Raw genomic sequence first — 27717 nt, 5'->3', positions numbered from 1 at the left:
CTCTGCTCGTTTCCCCTCAAGTGTCTTTACTTAACTCTGTATTGTGTTATTACGGAGATCCTTCTCCCCTCGGCCTTTGTATTGTTTCCCCCGAGGTTCGACCTGTTGAGATGCTCCTCAGTGACTTGATTCACGAGGGATTCAGGTGTTGTTGCTGTTTCCTGAAGTCACACCTGAGTGACTCGCTGCGTTTGCACCTCATGAACTTTAATTTATTAAGCTCTGTCACTCTCAGATGCTGCAATCGATGCATGTCTGTGGTGATAAACTGTTTTAAATATCAGCTTAAGCAAATTAAACATACATTCTCCTGATGCTCAGGTTTGACTTTTCACAGTCGTGTCTCACCTTCATTTATCTTGTGATTCATGGATCATCAATTGAAGTCTGTGTGATTTCTTTCTCCAACTGTGAACTCTCTCAGTTAATCCTCCTCCTGTAACTTATTACAAATTGTGTCTTGAGGCGCGAGTGACGTTGCTTCTTGTGAAATTAATGAATTTAGGTGGATGCCATCTGCTCGACAGCGAAGCTCGTGTTGACTTTAGAGAAATGATCATTTCACTATACACACACAGAGCTGGCTCCATATATCTGAAGCACAATCATTTGTCTTCACGCTGCCATAATGGGCTCCCCCCCCCCGTTTGGTTTCATCATGTTCATTTGGGAAACTGCCACAGGATCACGGCAGGGTTCATAACATTAAACCAAGCAAGTGATGAAACATCCATCGGAGAGAGTGTGATGCCTCCCCCGGTGAGAGAGGGGGACTTGATTTAGAGTTCTGTTTCCCCTGAGTTCATAAAACCCTGTGGGCTGATGCAACCTTAGAAACATTAATGCACTCTGCTTGTTGTAGAGGAGCTCGACTGCGGCACTTTGCTCAGCTGGATCTCATTTAGAGAAAGTCTTTCGTTTTTCTGTTTTTGTTTTCATTCATTTGAGCTGTAACTTGTTAGATGAAGTTGAAGACAACTTTTTCTTTATGGATTTACTGAAATTTGGCTGCAGTTAGTGATTATTCACATTATTGATTCATCTGTCAATTACATTTGTTATCTACAAATGTTTAAAATGTCTCTAACATGAAGAGCCGACTTATAAAAGTGTTTTGGTGGAAGATACCGAAGATGAAGTTGAAATAAGGAATTAAAGCTATTTTTATATATAGCATAACATTGTTTATTTGTTAAAATAAGTTTTCATATTGGCAAAACAGACACGCATACAGCAATATGTCTGAAAGGCCGACTGACGTATTGATCAATATGTGCTAACAAGTTTTGTGTCATATTTCATTTCATTTCATTTTGTAATGATAAATCCAGAGGCCACTTAAATAAACTTGAAAACTAAATTTCTGCTGCAGCTTGCAGATCCTATTAATCCTCAGACCCAACCTGCCTGATGCCTTTCAGGCTGGTGTTGGGGTGGGGAACGTTTGCTTAGCGTGCCCAAAGCCTCTTAATACCGGCTGAACAAGGTTTAAATGCCATAGCCTGTGAGACCACATCTGCAGGGCACCGTTGGGATGTGGTGGAACTAGAAACTCACCGCATGAATGTGCAGCTGACAAATGAGCGAGAGTCTCTAAGGAACGAGTCCAGCATCTCGTTAAATCCAAGCTACGAATAATTCAGGTTGTTCTGGTGGAAATGGGATCCTACCCAGAGAGTGGAACTAGGAAAGTGGCCACTTGGTTGTATATAAATCAGTAAAATGTTCGTCTTTGAGAAGCATGAAGCTTCAAGTGTTTAAACGATTAAACGATTAATCAAATGATAAATCCATCATCAATCTGCAGGATATAGCTGCAGAGAAAAGTAAAGGGTACCGGATGATTTTACTGTGAAATCATCGGCCTCTCTCTCTCTTGTATTCTTCCCGTCTCAGGTTAAAGGGAGATCTCGCCTACAACTACAAGGGACCAAGGACAAAAGATGACATTGTGGAGTTTGCGAACAGGGTGTCTGGGTAAGTCACACTTCAGCTCAGCCTCCACTACAAACAGAAAGGACACGACACGCGCCAAATTAGTGGAACTTCCCCAATTTCCCAGGAAGACGTCTCTTTGAGACACGTCCAAGTGCGCTGTATTGATGCCGGCCATATTTGTTTCATAGCTAAGTGGATTTCTGCCTCTGATGCTCCAGTTTAAGCCACTGTATCAACTGAGCCCGACAGATTTCCTCCTCCTTGAGGGAAATCAAGCTCGATCCGTGACAGAGGGGTTGTTCAAAAGCTTGGCTCTGAGCACAGGCTCCAAGTCCAGGGATGCAAGGTTGCGGAATCCCCACTGGGGGGCGCCAGCAGCACACAAATGGACTTCACACACTAGTTTTGACATAACTTTAAACTTGTGTGCTGTCTTTATTTAAAATTTGAAAAGTCATTTAAGATAAACTAACCTTTTGTGGATTTACTTCCTCCAGGCCGGCCGTCCGACCACTTCCCAGCAAGCAGATGTTTGAGCACATGATGAAACGCCATGATGTGCTCTTCCTGTACGTCGGCGGGGAGTCCCCCCTCAAAGTGAGCAGCACTTCCACCACGCAGACACCTTTCATTACGGCTCTTTTATCCTAAACACCCAGTCGTTTTCAAAGCACCTGAATGTCTTCAGAGCACCCTCACTTATAAAACTGTGTATTGATTGAGGAATAAAAGCACTGCTCTTGTGACGTATTTCAAAAGAAAGAGTGTCTCACGTCCTCGCAGTGACTCGACTGTTGCGACAGTGATTTATTGGAAGTCGTTGTGTAAATGCTGAACGACCTGTTTGCCCTTGCAGGAGAAGTACAACGATGTCGCCTCTGAGCTCATTGTCTACACTTATTTCTTCTCCGCCTCAGAGGAAGTCCTGCCGGAGGTAAAACTGCTTCCTCTTTGAAAAGATGTTGAAATCATTTGTGGAGAGTTGCATGTTTTTGTCATTTGTAATCTGTTGAATTAAATTATATCATACACTTGAAAAAACATTCAGTTACACTGATTCATGGTATTTGGTTTTAAATGGTTATTTTTTATTTTTCTCACCAGTCGGTAAAATTGCCAGAACTTCCTACTGTTGTGGTCTTTAAGGACGGAGCCCACTTCACCTATGATGGTGAGTATTGTGCCGAGCTGTTCCTATAACATTCTACAGATAACGATTCTGATACCTGGACGTGGTGTCAGGCCTGATACACTGTTATATGTTACCAGCCCTGTATGGAAGTGATGATTGCTGTCATTGCGTCACACTAGTGTTGCAATTTGCCACATGTGCGACCCCTCCTTCTACCTGTGTGACTTTCTAGTGTGAGATGTTGCCAAAGATAAAATGTCAGTAATCACTTCTTCTTCTTCCTCACTCTAAAAACCCAACTTGCCAGTGGCTTGACAGAGCAACTGCTGGGAAAAGAGAATTGCAGTTTTATCTGGGTAGTGTTCATTTCTGAGGCTTGTATTGAAACATCTTTTAATATTGTGTGCTGCTATTTTCTAGGTGTTTTTCTCCAATTATTCTGGCATCAAGGTTAGTTTCTGTGGCCAGCAGGGTGCAATACCATCCACTGTTTCCTCCGTCTCTTCTCTTCTCCTGTAACTGGAGCTGTGTTACTTCACTTTTCCCATCCCCGCTGCTCGTCTTTCATCTTCCTCACCACACCGAGTTGTGGTGTGCCTGGCCCATCATAAAGCACACAGGGCTCTGCCCACTATTGTGTGTGCGGTGAGTCCAGGGATGTTGTGGTGGTTTGTCTTTGGGCGGACTCACATAGCAACCCAGGGTGGATGGACTGGCCAAGCGTGGGCGTGATAGACCGCAGTTAAGTCCAGAGAAACCAGCGTAGAGCCGGAGCTGTTTATAGAGCCAGACAAAGCCAAGAAATGAATCCCTGAAGCAGCCGTCAACCATTATCCAAAAAATCACTTTTGACACATGAGGTTTAGAGGAGCAACTTCTCCTCTGTTGTGCAATTCAAAGCTCCTCACCGCAACAACGTGAGTTCACCACATTGCTCCATGAGGTCTTGTATGTTGCTCCAGCTGTGGGCCTGAGACGGGAGGCGGAAGCGGAAGTGAAGAGCGTCGAGGCACAGTGCCAACACAAATGGCCCCCAGTAATGGCTGTTGTGTAGGTTTGGAGCACGTTGTAGAACCTGGAGGACAAAATGAATCTCCCCCGCCGCCTCCCAGTTCACCTCTGTCTGGTCCACCTGGCCATTACGGAAGGCGGGCTTCCTGTGCCAGAACTGCAGCAGGCGAGGCTCTCCACAGTAGACCTTAATGACAAAAACTCCGCTCTCTGCAGAGTCCTCCAGGACCCTGACACGGAGGATGTGGTAAATGTCTTGCATTGCCATGGTGACAGCGTATTAAGCCTGTCAAGGACTGAGGAGAGGAGCAGCACGGTGAAATGACACGGCTGTGCCCTTCCTCACATGCTGGATTTCTCCTTTCCCTTTCAAGCCCCTAGAAATCGGAGAAGGCAAAGCACTTATGTGGAATTGTAGGCAAAATAATAATCGGACTGGAGCTCATTAAGCTCCTACCTCCAATGATGGGATAAGACATGTCTCCACTCTGCGTCAGAGAAAGTAGTTTGACTTCCTTTCACACCATCTGTGGTCTGCAGCCTCTGGCTTTTGTCCAGCTGTGCTGTGGCTCGTTTGACAGATGACTGGTCTCAGTGAAAATCCACTGTCTGGATGTTGGATTAGGAAATGAGTGAAGCTTAGGCACCTTATGTGGTGTTTTTCATTACACTCCCTTTGCATGATGTTCTATCTTAGAAACCTTTTATCGACTGTTCGTTGGCTGAACGCCTGAACGCATTTGCATCTGTGCTCAGTGACACAGTATTATGATGTTTTATACTTCATATACATATAACGTTAATATTGTTTTCATCTACCAGCGTCTGATGCGGGCAGTTCCCAGAATATAAGCAACTTTTATCCCCTACCCCAGTGTGTTAGTTATTTATTTTGAGAAGATGCAAATTCAAAATACTACATATTTCTTGTATTTTGCTGAATATATGTTTATATATTCCTCATGTTCAGATGTGTCTTGTTGTGTATATCAAAGACTTCCTGCCACCGATCAAAGCCCCACTGTCCAAATCCGGCCTCCTCACTTTGTGTAAAATGATATTTGACATATTGTTGTTCAGCTTTGATTGGTTTAGTGCACATCACAAACACAGGCATTCCTTCTGAAGAGTGCAGTTAAAATATGGTAGAGAGCACAGACTCATACATATTTAATTCTCAAATCCTCAGTTTCATATATTGCTACACAGGTCTGCACTGTTATTGTGCTTCCAGAGCAAAGATCTTTTTGATCACTGTGTGTGCGGCGAATGCTACTGAGCCACGTGTTTGTGCTGCAAGAAAAACAGAAAAATGATTAGGGTGAAAGTCAGAGTACACAATATGCTTCTTGCAAATGCTCCACTCGCCAGCAGAGTTACCTTCAAACATGTTTCCGGGTGTAAAAACACAGAAGTTAAAAGAGACCCTCATGAGGTGGTTGTGTTTCGGTGGTTCCTGGTTTGGCCTTGACTCTCCTTGTATGGAAACACATTGCAGGCAGCTGTGAGGCAGCACTGTTTTGCATCGGTGAATTGGGAGCCGTTAAGTGACGGGCCAATAAACAGGCCACGTTTGTGATGACAAGAGGAGATCACACTTTAGGAAGGTGATGACATTTAGTGACAGTATACTCGGTGTTCACGGTTATCTGAATCGGCAAAGAAGACGAGGTCAGCGTGACACAAGGGGATGAAAAACAGGAACTAGTCACAAGTGTTAGTTGCGCTGAGTTGACTCTGCTTATGTGAATAAACCTTTCATACGGGTCAGGTCGACTTTCATCAGCAGTGGCAGAAACTAAACCTCTTTCTTCGATGCAGTAATTGAAGGGACATGAGATCGTGTCTCCTTTTCTGAGCTTTCCATTTCTGTTTAATACATCGATCTATCTGTGGGGACTTGCAATGTTTGAGTTAACTTTGATGAAGGCGCCCCCCCCCCCCCCCCCCCCCCGTCCCTCTCTCTCTCCTGCGTTTCGCCCTCTTTTCTTTGTTTCTTCTCTGTTTCTCATCTTCTCCGAGGTCTCCTGTGCCATTAACCTTCATCCGTGAAACGTGTCGGAGCTGCCTCCTCTCTCCCGCTCAAAACTCTTGACACTGGATCATCCGCAGTCCGCCTACTGTCTGTTTGTTCTCCCCCCTCCTCCTGCCCTTCATCCTTCTCCCTCGCCTCCTGCTGCGTGAACTCAGGGCTGACAGGCTCCTGTTGGGCTGCGTGGAGTTTGCGCCCAGGAAGAGAGCAGCTCTAATTTGTTTCAAGGTGAAGCAGGATCAGTCGGTTGCAGAGGTTCATCAGGCTGTAGCATCCCAGTATGGGGCCTTCAGCTCTCTCTCGCCTGCTTCTGGGGGGAAGCGTGTCGGGGCAGCTGCACGCTGTCTATAAAGCAAGAACATCTGTGGAAAGAATGCTCTGGAATGTCTAGCAGTTTTACTGAGTCAGCAGCTTTAACAACTCCACTGCTTTGCCTCACTCAGCAGCAGCAGCCTAGAGAAATAGATTGCATTGCATTAAGGTCATTTTGATTTTAATACTACTATAAGCTTACGACCTTGGGGTTTTAAATGTGTGTTCCAGGTTGTCATGTTTGGTGTAATGCTCTCGGCTCCTCCTTGTCCCTAAGAACCATGTAAAAGTCATCATTGTTCTTGTAATTACTGTAATAGTAGCAGAAAGGTCATGATAACTTATTAACATGTCATAATGAGGTCTCGGCTACATTTGACATCAATTATGATCCTCCTGTAGCCTCTCTCAGCCGGAGAAGCACAGAGTTGTTTCAGCAGCTTCTCCACACCCTGTTTATCTCCCTCCGGGGACCGACTCCGGTTCCCGTTTGTATTCTGCCTCCAGATGTTAGGGGAGCAACAACATGTGGTTCACATTCAGGAAACAATCCGTTATTTTACTAGGGCTTTATTTTTTATTTATTTCACGCACGTTGTTTTGTGTTTTAGTTTTTTTCTCTTCCTGATGCGTCTGTTGAATTATGCATTCACTCTAAATGTGCAAAAAATCTGCCAAAACTTTGCCCTGAAAGTGAATGTACGTCCTCGCGGAGAGTAATTTACAAACCATAATGCACCTTTTTGAAGACTGGTGCATTTTGGTACCAGAAAACACATCAACTACTGTGTATGGAACTTACTTTATTTAGTTTTTTAACATTCTTGACAACCAGCTACTTGATAAATAACCTCCCTGGTTGCTTACTGCAGAAGCATCCTAAAATAAGCTGACCTCTGTTTGTGGATGCTCAGCTTGTGTCCCACTCTTTTTTTCCCCTGAGAACATACAGGTGCTAACCGCTGTGATAGTTTTACACTCCATCAATACACTGCTGTGCGTTGCTTTTAACATAGACGGGCTGTGTGCTGAATGTCGATTGCCATTGGTTTTGTGCTCCTCCTGAAAGAATCCTTCTCTTCCCGTGTTGCAGAGTACGAGGACGGTAGTTTGTCATCGTGGGTGAACAAGGAGCGCTTCCAAGGGTACCTGCAGATCGATGGCTTCACGCTCTATGAGCTTGGAGAAACAGGTGGCGTATGCATCATATTTGTCATCCATGATGTGTTCTTTTCTGCCGAACTTGCATTTTCCTTTTTGGGGTTATTTCTTTGGGTTTTTCATTGTGATAGGTTCATCCAGCCCATTCCCATCATTTTTCTTTCATAATGCATTCCCTTATATTGACCCTCCCAGTCCCAAATATCCTGTCTAACTCATTGTGACTTCATAATAACGACCAAATATTTTACCTTATGGGCCTCTTCGCTGAGCACTTCCCTTCATAACACCTAACAACTTTACATTCCTATCTAATACTTCCTGTGTTTCCTACTGAGCAGATCACCACAGTATTTACTTCAAGGTCTCTTACTGTAGAGAAGCTTTAGTATTGTACGTCCATCAAATGAGTAAATGTAAATGTGCATTGGGGCTTTGATAGAAAAGCCTTTTCATTCCCCCGTAGACTTGCCGTGTTACTCGACTGGCTCAGATGAACGTGCACTTTTCCTCCCACAGGAAATTTAAGCTCAAGACTGAAATACAAACTGTCTCTTAAACAGCAGTAAATTGATGCAGTGTGCACAGAAAGCTGCTCTTTCTAATGCTGGCTCCAGTGTTTTACCTCTTTATGAGCAGTTTGGTGAGATCACTGATGCTCGACGGTTGGATATTGCTTACATTCTTTGCTGCTTACATTCAGTTTTAACCCATTTATGCCAAATTCACTAAAGAGTGTGGGTAGTTGTGAATATAAAATAGTCGGTAAAGCATCTTAATTGAGTCTGACTGATTAAAGACGACAGAGTCTGAGGCCTCGGTCTGTCAAAACGACTTGGGAGAGTTTCGATCAAAGTGACTTTGTGAAAACAGTGTTAGACTCGTCTCTACGGGCTTTTCAATCAAGTATCAGATTTCATTCACTTGGAGACGTTAATGCGTTAAAAGCCCCATCACACACATTTCAAGTCTTTCTACCCATGTTTATGTATATGGAGATAATTAGTGAAGGATTTGCCGCAAATTGAAAGAGAGACGTATAAAAAGTTTTGTTTACATTCTTTTCCGTAGGGAGAGAGTGTGTTTTTTTAAGTCTGATAGTCACAACATTAACAACCTCTGGGTCAAGACACATAAATAAATAGTCATCCAACAAATTCAGCTGGATAAACAGTTTATGATAAGAATATGAGACCTTTTTATGAATATGATTGAGCAGATTTCAGTAAATATATTATGTGCAGGTTGTTAGATGGACAATAATGAGGATAAAGGAGAAATGTGTAAATGTCAATCAAAGCATGTATGATGGTTTTTCTGAAACTCAAACATTCCTTAAATGATAGAAGAAGCAGGGTTATCAAGGAAGAGTGGAATTAAATCTATATCCTTAACATTGTCGGGGCCATTGATGAGAATCACGCTCTTATTTGGATATAACTAATGGAAATTAGCAGACTACCGTGTTTTTATGCCAGTTAGACTTTCCTTTATGGTGAACAGCTGATTAGGGCTTTTCAGACTTTACCTTGGAAATATCTGCATCATTAACATAGAATAGAAGTCGTTGTATTCCTATAACCTATTTACTAAGCATAAAAAACAATTGGTCCCAAAATTGAGCCCTGAGGCACATCGATACAAAAACATTGGCAGTAAGAAGTAGAACCACTTTAAGACGGATAAACCAACTCAGTCTTGACATGTACTGAGGTTGTAACAAAGGCTGCAGACAGGTCTAATCGCATGAAGTCTTTATTGCTCTCGCTCTTTTAAAATTCTGTGTCTAGGCCAGTTTTTTTAAATCATCAGGGACACCAGCGGAGGATAGTGACAGTTTAATTACAGTGAGAAACCAGAGGGCGATGCTATCTAATACGCTTGGGATGAATTTAGGAGGTTTAATATCTGCAGATGATCGTTCGAGGTGAGACATAATGTCTATAAATGTGATTTGGGAGAGTTATGATTGGGACAAGGGGCATAAGGTGAAGAAGTGGAACCTTGAATCTTTGATAAAATCACCCCTTTACTTTCTAAATTAAAAAGTTTAAAATCTTAGTCAATAGAGGATCCACACTGATTTAAATATGACAGGGTTTATAAGATGATCAATAGAATGAAAAATGCCTGAGGTGCTGTGCCTTTTAGACTTCAGAGGAAAACGAATAATAAATGGTTCTTGCATTTTTAACCTCGGTCATTGTCGGAGGTTGTCAGGTCCTTCGATGGCTGATTAAGCAACTGGACCTTGTGTCTCTCTCCTCCCATAGTCTACTTTCCCTGCATCCTTGTAAAGTGTATTACATCTCTTCACAAAAGCTAATAGCTCCTACTTTAAGCTATTACCAGAAGAAGTTGAGCTTCAAGGCTTACAGGCATAAAGCCCGGGAGCACTCAGTGATTCAGAAAAGTGTCCTCGAGGTTAAACCAAGGTGCAAGATCTTCAGTCTGATCCTAGTCCAAGACCGGGAGTGAGTCCTGAACATCTTCTTTTTTTAAATGAGTTTTGCTAGGCATGTTTATGCATTTATTTGACAGCAGTAGTGAAGACAGGAAACTAAGGAAATTAATTTCAGTAGTTTATTGGTATTTATAACATCATTTTTACAATAGCAAAAAGATAAGAAATGGGCAAATTAAATTTAATACTATAAATATTTTTTTTTGACTTCATTCCCATTAACCACAGCAGTATGCAACCATGTTGAGGAACATATTGCCCATCCTAGAAGTTCTAATCCTTTCAAGGATTAACTGCATCTTCCTTTTCCACTCTTGCCCTTTAAATTAATTTAAAACATTTTCCCTTCATGATGCCAAGCTGTTGTCTGTCTTCACCTAACATTAACCCTTCTATATAACCACCATGAGTGACCACCAGGGGGCAGACTGGCCCTCCTAACCAAGCAACAAGGGGTTTCTTGCCTCCAATCATGCAAGTCTGAACAACAGACCTTTTAAGTTGTGCAAGTTTTTTTTGTTTTTATTTAAGTGGCCCTATTTGTCATGTCGTGGCTGTGGGCTTTGTGTGGCACCGAAATAGCTCCTCTACCAGAAAGTGACCACTTGTTCCTGTTCAGCCAAGTTGAAAAGCCGAAGCGAGTTCAATGTTTGAGTGATGAAAGAATAAAGAGCTCTCTGTGCCTACCTCCTTCCCCCCCTCCCCTCCGTGGAGAGGTGCTGCGTCTCCTCCGGATTCTCTTATCTGCCTCCTATTGTCGTCTCGCCCTCTTTTTGTGCGTGTGATTGTGATTTGTAATCCCTGTCTGCTCACCCCAGGCAAATTGGTGGCGATCGCGGTCATCGATGAGAAGGACCCCACAGAGGAGAGTGGCAGGTACAAAGAGCACTGAAATTAAAAGGCCTGGCTCCTTGTAGATTACTCCCATACACTCCCACACTCGCCACAATAGTTGTACTTAAGTGCACGGCCTTCAGATAAAGATAAGACGCGCCGTCATTGTTTGGATCTTCCCACAAATTGCACCCCCCGGCTAAAAAAAGGTTTGACTCCGACTCATGTGGTATTTCACTGTCTTCTCATTTGCTTTCAGATTAAAGAGCTTGATTCAGAGGGTGGCGAAGGAGTACAGAGAGCATTTTAACAGGTAAGGCATGGGTACGTGATGAGGTCAAAGATGAATATCCAATTTATACATTTATTCCGGGATGGTGCGCCCGCTGGGGAGCACTGCCTGTCTGTTCTCAAGCAGGTTTCATGCCTTTGTCAGAGCACGTCTGTTTTTGTTGAGGTTCAGTTGAAAGGTAATTATGCAGAATGTCAGCTTCCAAATATAGGTGTTCCTTTCAGCTGTCAGTCAAAAAGTCAGCCCGGCTTGTATTAATGCATAATTTTTCTGTTTTCTACCGCTTCAGTCGTGCAATAACAATCGGAGATGAGATGTTTATGTTGTGTAGCGTCTTGTTCGACCTGCTCTCTTGCGGGAGAGGACCTGATTTGACAAGGCGCCAAGTGGAAATGCATTTAGATTCTTTTCAGAAATATGGCGCTGTTATTTTCGCTACCGGCTGACATTCAAGGGGCAAAGAGATGATGCGAGTGGTCCCGGTGATTTAGTGAACACAGTCCTTCAGAGAGAGATTCCAGAGTAAAGCAAACGTGTGCTCTGCTGATGTGGCTTGAATTCAAATCGAAGGTGACCCACATCCCTGATCACCCCCAAGGAGTTCGACACACAACAAGAGGCTTCCCCCCCCATAAACATTCATACAAAAGAAATTGTCACATTCTCCTCATTGCATTGAGCTTAAATTCCTCGCTGTTCCCCGTCAGTGACCATTTTGGTTCATCTGATAAATTTCTGTGTCTCAAACTGTGATGATCAAAGCGTTTTCTTCATCTGCAGGCGTCCCCATTAGGACTGATTGAATCACACAGATCCCTATCATCAATTAGGCGACTCTCCGTCACACTACACCCGTCCTGTTTTCCTTACTTTCTTCTTTTTTTGGGGGGGGGAAGACGTTTGAGTTTGAGATCCCTGCTGAGATCAGAGCCGCCTGCAGTTTTCCGACACACCTAAACGGTACTTAAAATTACAAGTCCCCGACTCGGCTGTCGCCCCCGGTGGTGGGCGGAGGCAGCGCAGGCGAACAGATTACAGGTGGTGACTGACATTTGAACGAGCAGACGCCGTTTTGATGCAGTAATAAATGTCGTGGTATTTAGCTCACCCACCACCTGTAGCGTTTCTGACAAAGAGGTGAATGCAAATCTTGTGCGTGTATGTGTGAGAGTCTGATTTTTCAGTTGGTGGGTGTGAACTAGTCATTACCTCACATACGTGTGAACACCCAGACGGCTGGTACAAGACTGGACATGAATCTTTATCGAACTGAAACCTTTGGACTCACAACTTTTTCTGCCCTTGAGTATTTCCTGACTCGAAGCAGCGAGTACAGGAGCAGCATTTTGTAACGATTCAAACATCGTAAAGCTGCAGTAATGAATAGTTTTATATCAGCGATAGATAAAATGACTGTAGACATTTCCAGACATCAACCCTGTAAGGTTCATGCAGGGAGATGACAGCAAATTGAAACCAGTGCCCACCCTCCTCCCCTAAAGCGTTGTCTTACCAGCTTCACATCGTCTGTGGCATCTTCTACGTGTGTGGCACCAATTTTTCATAATTTCCCCTGATCTCGACAGAGAGTCAGCTTATTGTTTTGATCCTATGGCCCTACACTAACTTTGATCAGTGTTTAATTTGCTCAGCAACACATGACAAATTTAGAGAACAGCTGCAGAACATAGAGAAGCAGGAGGACCAGATATTTCTCCTTTGCTGTTGTTGGATCAAAATACAGCAGAGTAAAGAGTTTAGATAAACTGAATACGTTTAGTGAAGGGTTAAATGAATTGGGCACCTACTCATTTCCAGGAGGAACATTTTAATGCCTTGATAAAATCGGCTCTTATTGCAAAATCTGCGAGTAACTGACAGAAAAATGTGGTGCACATTCTTTCCGTCAGTTTCTACTGTTGTTGTCCAACTGAGCCGAGCCGCCAAGGAAGTGGGAGGATGGATTTATGGGGGAAGTTGTAGAATGGGCAAAGTATTAATATTAAAGTAAAATGGAATTTGTTCTCATCATAGTTGGTTTGCCTCAGTCGCATAACCCCCTCCATCACTTTTGTCATGTTTGATAATTTTCCAACTAATTCTGATCCATAACTCACAGCGCTGCCATCTTCACAGGGAAAGTTACAAACTGACTTCTTGATGAACTTCATTCCCAGTCTGCGCCTCTGTTGTCTGCATTCATAAAGCAATCCTCTAGTCTACCGCCGACAACGTTGATATCTCATGACAGTGAATTATTACAGATTTATAATATAGTTCAGACTCGTCATTGAAATGAGCACCGGCTCTGCTCTTTAGCACCCGGGGGACAGATGCTGCTCTGATTCAATATGATATGTTCTGTATGTACAGGCCCCTGTAATCAGTTATTCAGAGGAAGTCACTGACTTCACTGAACTTGTGTAACCCCCTCCTCCTCGTCAGTCTTTCCCTACAGTGCACTTCTCTCAGACACAGTGAAGTACAATGAGATATATATATATATAAATTGAATTCCTCCTGCTGCCTTATCGTTTAGATAAATCACCTGAGTCTTCCGTCTGTGCTGGAAAAGATGAGGAGAAGCCGGAGAGACGGAATGTGATGGAGCTTTGGGGGATAGACAAACGTGATCCCAGGCTTTCCCACGGCGAGCACACATGATTCCCATTCAGCGCGGTTTCATATTTGTGTCCTATTGTGCCGAGTTTTTTTTTGTGCCCCAGTTTGTTCTAGGTTATGCAGTCCACAGGAACGGGGACGGGGGGGTGCTCATTTTACTGTGTTGTTTTTTTGATGCACCGTTTCTCCTTCTCATGCCACTGATTTGTCTCGCACCTCCAGAGACTTCCAGTTTGGCCACATGGACGGGAATGACTACATTAACAGCCTCATTATGGGGTAAGTGTCTCATATCCAGCCTCTCCTCTCTCTCTCTCTCTCTCTCTCCTCATGTCATACTCCTGCCTCACGTTACCTTCTGTCTGCGCTGACTTGTAACGCCTGCCTCCGCCATTAAAGAGGCTCTCTTTTTGAGAAGTCAATTAGCCGGGCCGACTGTCATTTCTCCTTTAGTGCTCTTGGCATCACACACACACACACACACACACACACACACACACAGACACTCATTTGATGAAAAAAACAAAAACATCTTGCAAATCTGCTCGTGTGAGGGGAGGGATAGAGAGGAATGTAGGGGGAGTTTGCAGATAAGGCTGTGCATGGATTGAATCTACATCGTGTGTTTTTAATAGCTTTTTCCAAAGAGCAGCACTAATGATTCAAGCAAGACTCCGCTGCAGTAGCCTCACGCCCAGGCTGAGGCTGACTGTTGGGGTGTCGTACTCGGAGGGGCCCTGCTCCCGACATTCCACATTCCTTAATTAGACAGAACCCCGCTAGTGTTACAGGCCAGCAGGGCTGTGGCAGTCGGCATGTCTGCTTTGTGTCTACCGACGCACAATGTGTAATTACACGTCTTTTGTATAATGTTGTGTTTGTGTTGGTGTGACAATCTGGGAGGGTAATAGACCGCCGAAGGAGGTTGTTTTAATTTGAGCATGTTATTGTTTGCGTGAGGGAGATATAGCAGACATGGCCTCCTAAGTTCTGGTGTAATTAAAAGCGAGTGAGAACAGTGGAAGTCTCATCCTGGAAAACTGCATTGGACGGACGAACTCCCGGTGCACGGCTGAAACGAGACAGGCAGTGTTTATATGTAAGGTTGAAAGGGATGATGAGCCTTCCTAATTTTGTATGAGTACATACAATATGTATCTCGCCGGGTTGTACAGGAATGAGTTTGGCCGCTGCAGCACAGGATTAATTGCCCTCCTTTGAGGAATGAAATCCTGGCCTGTCAATGTCCACTAATCCTTTCCCTTAGGACGACCATGGAAAGAAATCTGATGGCTTGTTATCCCTCTTTCTGTCATCACAGCGATTACTGTGTTCTGGCAGCGGTCTGTCTGGCGTAAGGCTGCCCCTGCTTACACCAGAGGCACATAGACACACACAGACACACACACAAACACACAAACAACATGAGCACCACTCTTAAGTCCAAGGCTGCCTCCTGTTTAAGCGTAGGATTAGAGCTAACCCCTCATAGAGATCCATTGTGCGCTGTGAGAAAGTAAAAGTAATGTGAGGTGACTGGAAAGTCTGTGTGCGGAGGAAGACCTGAGTCACGGAAGGTGAACGACCACAAACATTAATGCCAAAACTAGCTAATTTCATTTATTCACTGGCTTTCGTGGAAGCTCTACTGATTTTACTGTGGAAATCATTTTCACTACACAACAAATGCCAGTTTCAAAGTCGATTGTTTTTGTTGTGTTTTAGAAAAAAATAACCAGTGTCTAACCCTATTACTTGGAAAGCTTTACGTGCTTTAATTTACAAACTCGCAAAGCTTGGGTGTCTTGATTGCCCCCTGGTGGCTGGCTGCAGTATAGACCATTAACCCCACCTCCTTCATGCTAGTGACATTAGTTTTTTAATATTCCTTAAAATGTGGTTTTAATGAGTTACTTGATGTTATTAAACGGGGTCAAACATCATGATTCACAGCTGAGACCATACTTTGGCTCCAGTCCCTAATCACTACTGACACTGGCTTCTAATATGCAAAATAGCAGGTTCCTATCCAGGGTTTTTCTTGGCTTCATTTCTGGATAGTGTGAGCAAGTGGAGACGCATGGTCCAATCTTTATATACAGTTTATGATCCAGCCACATTCGTGTCTGTATGGCAGCTGTTTCCATCTAGGTTATGAAATGTGAGCCTTCTGCCAGCTGTAACTCTATAGACTTCTGTATATGACCCTTCATTACGGCCGGCAAACCCGCAGCAGTCTCCACTCACAGAGTTGAACAGGCTAATCCATATTTACTTCAAATGGATGCCATCTGTTCGGAGTAGACTGAATGTCGGATGGACGCAGGCATTCATAAAGTGTGTCTAAATGCATGCATGTGTGTGTGTGTGTGCTTTTATACACTGTACGTTATTGCAACTCTCAGCTGGGCCGAGCAGCGAGGTGCAGTGTGGTTGAACTCCTGGTCTCAGCTGGGTGGCGGATCGGGACGGTGATGGATACGTGTGCGTGCGTGTGCAATTTGTCGCCGGGCTGAGCAGCACGGCGGGGATGTGAGGGCGCAGCGCGGTGATGGAGTGTCTGTGTGCCCGTGTGTGTATCAAAGCACCGGGATACTTTATCTAAGCCACGCTCCGGTGTTGAGCACGACATGTGAAAGAGGGATTGCTTGTTTATATGACCTTGTTTGTTATCTCGCTGAGGCTTGTCATTCCTCGGCTGATTTGTGGAAATTAGCGCGCTGCAGAGAGCTCACTGGATCACCGGGCCTCGCTGTGTGTGTTTTGTAGGTGTCTCAGCATGGATGCTGAATAGCTTTCCTCCGGACTCCTTGGGTATTCACTTGTCAGCTGTAATTTGTAAAGGTCTCTTTAACCGTGACCGGCACAGACCCATAAAGCCCCTGAGTTGCACACTGTTTGCATAAAAGATAGAAGAAACGCCACTCTGAAACAGGCCAGGCGGCATCGCCTTCTCCTTTCTCCTCCTGGAAAAAACTGAAATCCTCTCTTTGAAAGAATGCCCATGGGAAAAGTTAGGTTGCTCTGAGCACAAAGGGTTTGTTTATCTCATTGTTGTATTCTCTGTGTAACAATTTGTTCTTTAAGAAACCACCGTTTGTTAGCATCTAATGACGCTCTTTGATAATGTGCAAGGTGAAAGGAGGTTCAAAAGATTTAAAGCTCTGTTTCCTGTTGTTGTTCTTTTCCCAGCGAGGTGACGGTGCCCTCCGTTATAATCCTCAACACATCCAACGAGCAGTACTTCCTGCCCAGTGAGCCGATTGAGACCATGGAGCAGCTGGTCCAGTTCATCAGCAGCGTTCTGAACGGCTCTGCACAGGTCGAAATCCTCTCCTCTCACATCCTCCCTGCTTTCTGTGCACATATTCAGCCCCCCCCCATCCCCTGGCGTTGTTCCATTGTAATCGCACCAGCGGTCTCCATTAATCAAGCATGTTGCATTACATTTTAAGTCCCCTGTTGAAGATGTTTTCACCACATGAGGTATTTTTCCAATCTCCCTTTACATAGATTTTATATTACTGTCCCCTCCAAACAGATTATCTGCAATAATTCTGTCCTCTAAATCAAACACTGAGATTACTACATGACTCGGTATTATAGTGAGTGTGTAGACTAATCTGGAAAAGAGATGCCTTAGCTTCTCCGTGCACTGCACCAGATGTATGAACCCATAAGCCAAACAGCCAGAGGTCCTGTCCTTGTTTTCCAGGAAAGGTCCGGGCTATTTTTCGCTCGGCAAAACAAACCTCCCACCGAATAAACAGCCACCAAAACCACCGTGCTCCTGAACTTCCACTCCGGGCCAAAGTCTGGACAGTCTCACCTTCTTCACATCATTCTGCTCGTGTGTGGCGAGAGGTGTCTCGAGGCTGCCTGTTGCTCCACAGAGATGCACAGAATAAAGTGGGATAAATGCATCGGGTTGAATTCAAAGTACTGCAGATGGTGCAAAAAACGTTAAAGGTGCTGTCGGGTTCTTTTTCTTGTTCTTTTCTTAAGGAATGCTAGGAGCTGAAGTTTCCCCCACACATTTTTGAGTTTTTCCCATATCGGACAGAAAAAGCAGGTAGAGAGATGACGTGTTTAGCCACGCATGAACCAGCCAGAGGAGGAAGGAGTTGACAGGCTGTGGCATTTCTCTAGCAGGTTTTTAAGGAGTAGATATTTAAAAAAAAGATATATATTCTAACTGTCTGCTCTTGTGGCACAAATGTCATCTTTTTTTAAGTCCTTAGCTCTTTTGCAATTCCCCCCCCCCCAAAAAAAAGACTTAAGCAGCATGCTATAAAAAACACGTCTGAATCTACTTATGCAGTCCAAGCACAGCCTCGGTCCGTGCAACAGCTGCTTCCACAAAACTCATCTCATGCTCTGCACCTGCAGCTCCTTCACCGATGTCCTGCTTGGACAGAGCTCACTAATTGGCCATGCTGATGAATTAGCATCATGGCAGATCACTCATCGGCTGTCCAGGTTTTGCCACAAAATGAGCTCAGACTGAGCAGAACTGAAAACACCAGGTACTTCTGTTCAGGGAAGCGGTTAATGAAATAATATTAAAAATGTCTTGGATGCACTGAACACATGACTGGACACCTGAGACTGAAATTACTTTATTGACATGTTGACAGTTGTTTAGCTGTTTAGGAATTGTCCCCAACTAATTGTGGATGTCAAACAGAAGAATGGATGTTACCCCTGAATGTACACTACATAGGTGGTGAATATAAAATTGGGGTCGACTTGAAATAGCAGCTCCTGTGTCTCCTTTAAACGATCTGTCTCCCTGCAGGCAAATGGAGGTGACGGCTTCATTCAGAGGATCAAGCGTGTGGCCTTCGATGCCAGATCCACTATTATGGTAAGTCAATGAGAAATTCACGGTTCACGAGGGCAATCTACATGAAGTTAGAGTCACCAGTAGATCATATATATGTGTATATAAATATTTAGTGCACGTCAACAAAAACATAAATACAGAAATCAATCTGAATCTTATGTTATTATATACAAGCTGATATGGTTCTGTTGCTGCTCAGGAGCAACACACTAAGCTGTAAACACAACACTTGTATATAGAAGCGGATGTGGGACTACACCTGGATTCTCACAGTACTTAAAGCTATGTTTTGTTCTCCACCACCTCCTTCGGGGAATATCTGGCTTTTTAGCTGCTAAACACTGTTAACTTTGCATCGGTCTCAATGTATAGTGGATTTAGCTTAGAAACATGGAACCACATGGGAATGTGCAGCCTGTAAAACGGAAACGAGACCAATGAGACCAACAACACATGCATGGTTTGCAGAGGTGAGAGAGAAACTGTTCAGTTTGCTGATGATTCTCTGTCATCGCTGACCTACTACAGAGCCGCGATGAAATACACGTCTCTCTTAACCTCCTGTAATAAAACCATTTGTTATTACGACACTGCTGAACCACCTCGCCATGCCTCACCTTGACTGTGTTTGCAATTTAGGGTAAATACTATACGTGTGCAACCTGCTCCCAGCAGAACAAATGCCTGAGCGCCCTGCACGTCCCCCCCGGGAGACAAACAGCATCCGGAGAGAGTGGACTTGGTGTGCGAGTGAGAATATGCAGTGCAGGCAGTAAACACAGTGTGAGGGCAGAGAGTCGGGCGTCGGGGCAGGAGACGGTGGAGCGATGAGGGTGGAGGAGAGGGGGTCAGGAGGCTGATGCTGCTTTTCCTCCCACTTTTACTCTAAGTAGCTGGTTCTTTTGGAAGAACTGGTGTTTACTTTACCACGGGTGTGCTAGGAATGTAAATACAGCTGAGTTGTAATGCAGCTCAGTTGGCACAGATGCACTGTAACCACCGGGTGTAGCTCCACCCTGCCCTTAACAATGTCCTTTATAGAGACGCTGAGAACTCCTGAAGGAGAATTATAGATTTTACAGAGACATGGAAGGTGTAGTGAAATCTGGTACTTCACCCCGAAATACTTTTGTTGAAGTTTAAATAATTTTTTCTGTCAGATCAGGTTTGACAGTAGAAGAATAGCACTTGTGTGTGAATATATAGGATTTTTATGAATTTCCCATTTCCATCCATGTGACTGTCTTGTACCTGTAAGAGAAAGCAGATGCTATTCTCTCTAAATTTAGCGAGCTGAGAGCATCGCCACTGTGACACGAGACAGAGCAGAGAGGCAGCAGCCATCACCTCGCCCCCGGAGAGCCCAATCTAAATGCACATCTGACAGGCGCATGACGGAGCAGCCACATTAGGCGCAATGGCTCATAGCCAGCTGTGTTAGCATAGCATCCCCATCTCCACCTCATCTAGCTTCGCAGAGCACCAGCAATTACCATCCCTCTTGCAGTGGCAATGACTGGAGGCAGCATGAATATTTCCTCCTCTTCAGCTCAGTGGCTGACAGAAGTTGCGGTCGAGTACTCCCTTCTAGGTACATTGTCTCTGATGTATCCTGCTATATTAAGGCCAGATGACTCATTCTTCACCGAGATCATTTAAAGGAGAACTTGCAAAGTTGTCCTTCAGTGGCTCGGCTGTTGTTTTGCCCACAGGAGATGAGAGACGGTGGGGTTTTTTTTGCCGCAGCATTAAAATGTTCAATTTTCTATGCAGGTTCATGACATGGATGTGAATGAGAGGTGCTTTCAATCACGACCAGGCGACAGATCAGCTCCTGAACAACCTGTTGGCTCTGTGCATTTACTGTATTTCACATCCTGACACTTCCATTTACTACGTGCGGACCCTCAGGGCGTCTCAGCTGACGACAGAGCCAGTTAAATTTACAATACACGTGTAGTAAATAACAAGGTGGTTGTGATTTACTCTCAACACATTCACAGTATAGTTGTATTAGATATTAACAGTCATGGCCAAACGCTTCACAACAACAATAAACCTTTCTGGAACACTCAGACGAGGGGGGGGGCCTCTGGGTAGAGCATGAAGGAGGAAGGTTATAAAGTAGAAATTCCACTGTAGAAAGCACGCGTGTTTGTTTACAGCATATCAACATCAGTCTTGACATCTTTGAAGATGTCTTCTAAACATGGATCCTCTTTTTAGTCCTGAGATACTCTTCTTACATGGCTCCCTCAGAAGTAATACTAGGGGAATGGTGGAAACCAATCCAGAAAATGTCCAGTGTAACTCAGAAATGTGAGTTCTCACTCATGAAAGATTTCAGGACATTATCAGGAGTTCAGTGCATGAATGAAACCAGCTTGTGTGTGTGCACGCTACCATTGCACAAATGTCGGTCCAGTTTGTGATCTAGCATGTGGTCAAGGTTGCAGAGGCCCATGAAAGGAAGATAAGGTGCACGCAGAAAATACTGTCTGCCCGACTTGTGAATAAATCTGAACCTTGCGGAGGGAAAGTAAAGCAGATAAAAGGTTAAAACTCAGGAGAGCACAAGCGAGAACACAAACAGTACAACATAATACCCACTTTCCTGGAATTATATGACGTAGATTTAATTAATACTAAAGTATTACTGCCTGTCCGTGTTCCTGCAAATGATTTGCGACCTGCCTTCTGAACACACTGGCTTTAATGCAAGTTTAATGGCGTAATGCAAATGAATGAATAAATGAATGATTAAAACGCAGCATCTCTAATGGAAACATAAAAGCTTTTCTGCGTGGTTTTTTCCTCGCCACAAATATTTTTCGATCTGGATTTTCTGGGGCTCTCTACTTTTGGCTGTTGAGCGAAATGTAAGTTGTTTATTAAATAGTCATATCATCGCTCCGCTGTGCTGAACGGGCTGAGAGGAATAACAGATACTGAGATAAAGTTTGTATTGTTGTTGTTAAATGTGTGAACTTAAGAAAGAAGGTCAGAGCTGGAATGACTCATGAGAAATGTGGGCCCCTGTTGACCCCCCCGCTACCTCACGGTGGACACAGTGTATGCATTCTGTTTCCTGTAGGTGCTCATTATTTACTGTGCACATGGGAGGCTGCACATGGCAACTTCATTATGTTTTGCCCAGGGCACCAGACATGCACCTGGGCTCCATCGATTCAACAATGACAATGTATCCCAGCAGCTGATTGTTGTTTTTATTATTATTTTAAACTGTGACCTTAGTAAAGAGGCAAACCTTCGCAGCTCATTGGAAGGCGATCAGGTGTGCTCATGTCTCTAAGCTGAATTATCTAGATTTCAACATCCGTCCGTACATTACACTTATCCTCTGAGGGTTGCAGTGGAGCCGGAGCCAATCCCAGGTGACATTGGGCGAGAGGCGGCGTTCACCCTGGATAGGTCGCCGGCGTATTTCAGGCCTGTCATACAAAGACAAACAATTCACACTCACACCTACGGGCGGTTTACAGTCTCCAATTAACTGTGTGTGTGGACGGTGGGAGGAAGCAGGAGTAGAGGGAGAAAACCCACAGAGACCAGGGGAGAACATACAAACTCCACACAGAAAGATAATCTCCCTCTCCTCGGGTGGATCCCCTTATTGCAGCGATTTTATTGCAACAGATCGATTTTGCCGTTTGAAAAACTGGTTTGTCCAAACCTTTATCTGGACTCACGCACCTCTGATGGGCCAGTGGTTTTTATGACTTGCTGGCGAGACGTGTGGACCACAAAGCAGAATATCAATGATATAATACAGATAAGTAATACGTGTCATTACAGCTCTAACAGAGCACACTGCAGCCTGCTGTTGGGTCATTATTTAAGTTTAGCTGTAAGGGTCTACAAAACAAATTTGCAGTAAATTTTAAATAAGCACGTAGTGGATCCAGTGCTGGGCAACAGCCAGCTCTACCTGGAAAGTCATCCCGAATGGAATGAGACAAGATTTTGAGTGATTTCAATGTTTGTTGATGAAATTATTTTCAATTGCATGTGTGTTTATTTACACCAGAGATCGTGCAGTCTTGCATTTCGTCTGCTAACGACTGAATTGTGATAGAAGCTCAAATATTGTCTTTTTCCCATCATTTTAATTGTTAAACTTGACTTGCACCACTTTACTCTCCCAACCTGACTCGCGTTGTCCTCTTCTTTGTCTCCTCTCCATCACCAGTCGGTGTTTCGCAGCTCTCCGCTGCTCGGCTGCTTCCTCTTCGGCCTTCCTCTGGGCGTAATCAGCCTGATGTGCTACGGCATCTGCACAGCGGAGTCGGACGATGGTACGGATGACATAGATGCTCTCAAGAGGGAGGGCCTGACTGATGAAGAAGAGGAAGACGAGGAGGAGGAGGACGAGGAAAGGCAACGCGCCGCTGAACTGGAAGGTCCAGAAGAAGAAGAGAACGAGGAAGAAGAGGAGGAGGAGGAGGATTTGGGAGAGAAGGATCCTGAAGAGAAGAAAACCGATTAACACAGGGGCTCCTGCCGGATAGAGGATGATGGGCCTGGTCAAATGCAGTGAAATGAAACTCAGAGACATATCTATGTGTTACTGCTCTGCTTCTTTGTGTTTCATCTCACTTCCCATCAAAGCCCCTCTAGCACGGACTGCTCTGTGAATTCTGCGTGTCGGTGTGTGTGAGGTCGGCCGCTCAGCGAAGCCTTCGAAACTCACGGCAATTTTTAAGATCGGAGCCTAAACGCCGAATTATATCTTTATCTCTACGGAACCTTTTCAAAAACAAAAGTTACAGAGTGCTTCACTGGAGCACTGGAATACTGAAGGATAAATAAAGCATAGAAGCATTAAAGTGGACAGGTTAAAGAGCTAAAGGCAGAAAATAGATTGGGATCATAAAGATGCTTGTGTGTTTCTTGAAGGGCCCGAGTTCCTCCGGCACCTTGACGGCAAACGCTCAGTCACCACTTGTCACGATAATGTCAAGAGACGATTGGGACGGCTGTGATTTAAACGCACCACTTAATCAGTGGCGTGCCCCATGTGACACGTGACCCTCTCCCCGCCATCGTTTTGAAACCACATATTCTATCCTCAGTTTATTCTCATATCCCGATCTCTCTCTTTTTTCTTTCTAATTCAATAGATCTTTCTGTAGTAGAAACTAAATTTTGCCTTCAAACTAAATTGTATAAATACACGTTTTATACCTCGTCAACCCCCCCACACCCCTCAGCCAAAGTGTAGGAGTATCTTGTGAAGTGATTGACGTGTGTAGAAAGCTTAGGAAGTGCCCAAGAAGGAAAATCTGCCATAAATTGAATTGTGCTTCCCCTCCCCCCCTCTCCCCCCAATTGTCTGTTACTACCTGGAAATATTTCCTCTTCTTGTTTTTCTAGAAAGGTGCAAAGTGCTGAGACAGTCACTCATTTCTACTCACTCCTCACGCCAGCCCCCCTGTCAGGCTCCATTGACCTGGAGGCTCTGTGGTAATTGGTATCAGTCCGTCTGATTCGGACCCATTTCAACTCCCTGACGTGAAAACCTTAGTATAGAAATCACGTGCCTATAAAGCAGCGGACTTCCATAACATGCATCAGCAGCTCCTGTGGCTCTTGACCAATCATATTCCTCAGATGGACTCTGGCTCTGTCTGTTTCCATATTTCAATCGGTCCTCCATCACTGCTTTCTATATTGAATTTACCAGGCAGGTTGAAGTTTACATCCCAATGCACTGAGACTTAGATTTAAGCTCTCAAAACACGAGGACTGTCTTCCTACTACTGAGTTTTTCCTCTTTTCATTTTTATTATTTTGTTGAAAATCTGCTATAGTCAGTTTGCTAAAGGCTTGTAAATCCTCGCCGCTCCTCTTTCAATACCCTTGTGGCTAAAGTTTATGTTAAAGCTAAAATCGAGTTGGGGTTATAGCTTTCTCCCGAATTCACCTGGCCGCCTGCTTTAAAGAGAACGTGTTCGTAATATCTTCTACACCGAGTCGGAAAGCGTTTTTATAAGAAATTCTCGGTGCACCTTGTTGGATTTGGGGTCCAGTGGTGCTTCGTTGGCTGTTCTGGTTAAAATAAAGCACCTGAAAACATGTTTCCTTACTTTTTATTCTTTATAAAGTTGAAGGTAACACAACTCTACAAAAACTCTAGATTTGATTTACAGCAGCATTTTCATGGCCACAAGTAAATACTTCACATTGCCTTTATTTTCCTTTACAGCCCGAACAAACCATTTACCCGAATGTTGAATTATTTCTCTAACGACGTATGTTCAGTACCCACGTTTATTATTTTCTCTTCATTTGTTCTGTCGGGTTTATTCAAAACGTTCATACATTATACAAAACGCACAAAGCTCCATGGATGTTTGAGTTTAGGACGGGGGTGAAATATTAAAGGAGGATTTCTTTTCAAGGGAACAATACGAATACGATGATGAATGAGCGTAAAGATTCATCCTTGACCTCAGGAACAGTAGCTGCATGGAGTAATTTCCCCTCGAGGACCGAGTACTTCCCACTATCAAGTCCACCTTGAGTTACAAGAATTGCAATGAATGTTCTGAGCTGTTTATCCTGTTGAGTAAAAGGTAATAGCTAATGCAGGGGTGGGGAACCTTTTCCCTATCGAGGACCGTTTAGTGTTTCTAAATCATCCTCTTCAAGCCACTTCCATGTCTGCTTGAGTGTTTTTTTTGTTATGTCTCTTGCCGTGACCTTGTGGTGGTGTTGCACAAGGTTGTGTCATAGTTCTTCCAGAAAGAGACACAAGTGCTCGCAGCTTCACAAAACGAGGCTCGCCAATTGAGCTGCTCGTTGGGCCCCCGAACTTTACCTTATCCGATCGCATTTGTCCTTGCAACTCTTGAAGTTTAGCTGTACAACCACCCATGATTGGCCTTTTCCCTCTTACTACCCCCCGCCCCCCTTCTTTTGGAAAGTACGACGTCTTTTCTACTTTTCTTTTCTTGACGTTGTAGTCTGCTACTCGTGTTTTTTTCTTCTATCTCAAAAAGAAAAAAGATTAATTGCTGCTGTGACTTATTCATGAAATGGCTCGCAGGCTAAATACAAACCACTTAGGCAGGAGTCTCCCCAGCCCTGCTCCAGGACTTAGCCCCGGTTGAACCTTTTTTTTTGCAAAGCTGAGAAACACGATGGCTTCAGGTTGAGTTTCTCGTTGTGGCTCATTCCATTGTGCTTCTGCAGCTCGGTAAATCTCGTAACTTGATCGACTTAGGCGCCTCCACCTGAGCACACCTGTTATATTTACCATACAGAGAGTTATCTGTGTCTTTACTGTGAATCTGCACTAAAGGAAAACCACGCCCTCGTCTTGCCTTTCTGGTCTTTGTAGTCGCCTGCCATTCTCTGCCAAACGTGGGTTTGAATCGAGAGTGTCACACTTTAATACAGGTTTGGAAGATTGAAATAAAGATTGTCCTCTTTTGTTCTTGTTGACTGGTACGTTTATTTTTTGGAAAGTTGATGTACACATGCATTTCTGTCTCTCTTCCATTTTAACATCCATTTCCTACCAGTATAATTGTAGGTAGCCGGTGTCTCTACCCAATTATGTCTGATTGAATCAATTCTGGGGAGATGTGCGTTTAACTGCGATTGCATCACTTGATGTGAAACTCATTTATTTCTGCCCTTTAGGGAATGGCAGCGCTCACAATTCAAACTCAGAGACGTGACTTCACATATTCACATATCGAAAATGCACAAACTGTGTTGAAACCTCACACAGTTTGAAAGATAAAATAATATATAGATTGATGTCGGGAAGTTTGGTTGTTTTCAGTCTTCAACAAACTCGTATGCTCGATTTCAATTGAAAGTGATTTTGGAGATAAATTATTCCATCACAAAAGGGCAGAGAATGTATCACTACATCAGAATCACTGTTATTGAGTGTGTGTGTGTGTGTGTGTGTGGGGTGGGGGGGCTGATGCAAAACAAGTAATTCATCGCTCAATTACCTCGCTGTAAAATCTGGGAACGAGTTTCCCTGCGTGTCAAACGAAGGCGGCCGGCTCGCACACGAGATAAGGTTAAAAACTGCTCTGAAGCCTGTCTCCTGTTGAAATGGCAAATTAAGGCGAGATGGTAATCATCTCATCTCCGACAATCGGGAGGTGTTTAATGGTTTAGGGTCGCGCACAGGGTCAAGTTAAAGAGACGGAGGGTTCTTCCAGCTAATGCTTCGAGGTTGTCCGTCAAGATTGTTGTGAGCTCTGTCCCGTCACTCAAGATGAGAAATGGCTGATTAGCTTTTTGAAATGTTTTGTTTTCATTCTGACTGATAGACGGCTGCAGCTGCTCAAGTCGATCTCTTTACTGTCACTTGGTAAAAAACAACCTCTTGCCTAATTACACAAACTGCTGGAACATTTTTCCTCTCGAGATGTAACATCAGTAAATGCCTCTTTTGTGTCTGTGAGAGTTCTTTTTTTGTTTTTTTTATGTTTCCATCATCGACAGTTAGATCATTTCTCCTCTGACTGTGTTCGGTGCTGCGACAGCTTCAGCGGGTTTAATAGCCGCTTGTCAACTCGTCAGTCGACGGCTTGCCGCTTGTTGCTGTTGTTTCTCCTCTGAACGACCTGACACTTAGGCAGAACTTTTCTTCAGGGTTGTGTGATGACGACTGCGCGGAGACGTCTGCCGCCCATGAGAGCTGCCACAACTTCGCCCTGCATCAAAAAAATCATCAAACGAGCAAACAACACAACAGAAGACGCTCCTGCAGAGAGTAGTATCAGTCAGTGGAGAAGAAGACACGGTAACGTTAGTCACAGATTCACCCTGGTTCAGTGAAATACTGTGGTAACAAAAAAAACAATGATTATCTAAACGCAGCAAAACACTGGGTTCATTTAATCTGCCACACAACAACACATAATTGCAGTTCTAATTGCTGTCTGTGTTGTGTAGCGCTGAACTCTACTGTGATTATACATCAAGGGTCAAACACAACACAATCTACTAATTGAAACAACTGGGTTTGTGACAAAATTATATTTTCTAGTTGTTGCTTCCATCAATCGCAATTATCAAGCAT

General features: G+C 44.0%; 1 protein-coding gene across 1 annotated transcript in view; it reads left to right on the top strand.

Moving 5' to 3' along the window:
- LOC133932642 (protein disulfide-isomerase TMX3-like) overlaps nucleotides 1–26103 on the top strand; it is a 29797-nt gene extending 3694 nt beyond the window's left edge. The window contains exons 6-16 of the mRNA XM_062379414.1: nucleotides 1897–1977; nucleotides 2436–2535; nucleotides 2795–2872; nucleotides 3043–3109; nucleotides 7519–7617; nucleotides 10869–10926; nucleotides 11144–11197; nucleotides 14021–14077; nucleotides 16991–17120; nucleotides 18597–18665; nucleotides 22855–26103. Of these exons, the coding sequence (XP_062235398.1) occupies nucleotides 1897–1977; nucleotides 2436–2535; nucleotides 2795–2872; nucleotides 3043–3109; nucleotides 7519–7617; nucleotides 10869–10926; nucleotides 11144–11197; nucleotides 14021–14077; nucleotides 16991–17120; nucleotides 18597–18665; nucleotides 22855–23151 (1090 nt within the window). The 3' untranslated portion in view covers nucleotides 23152–26103. The remainder of the gene's footprint in view (nucleotides 1–1896; nucleotides 1978–2435; nucleotides 2536–2794; nucleotides 2873–3042; nucleotides 3110–7518; nucleotides 7618–10868; nucleotides 10927–11143; nucleotides 11198–14020; nucleotides 14078–16990; nucleotides 17121–18596; nucleotides 18666–22854) is intronic.
- Nucleotides 26104–27717: the final 1614 nt, after the last annotated feature.

Source organism: Platichthys flesus, chromosome 21 (assembly GCF_949316205.1).
Source record: "Platichthys flesus chromosome 21, fPlaFle2.1, whole genome shotgun sequence".
Lineage (NCBI taxonomy): Eukaryota > Metazoa > Chordata > Actinopteri > Pleuronectiformes > Pleuronectidae > Platichthys > Platichthys flesus.
Note: the sequence above shows the minus strand (reverse complement) of the source record. Positions and strands in the feature narration are given on the sequence as shown.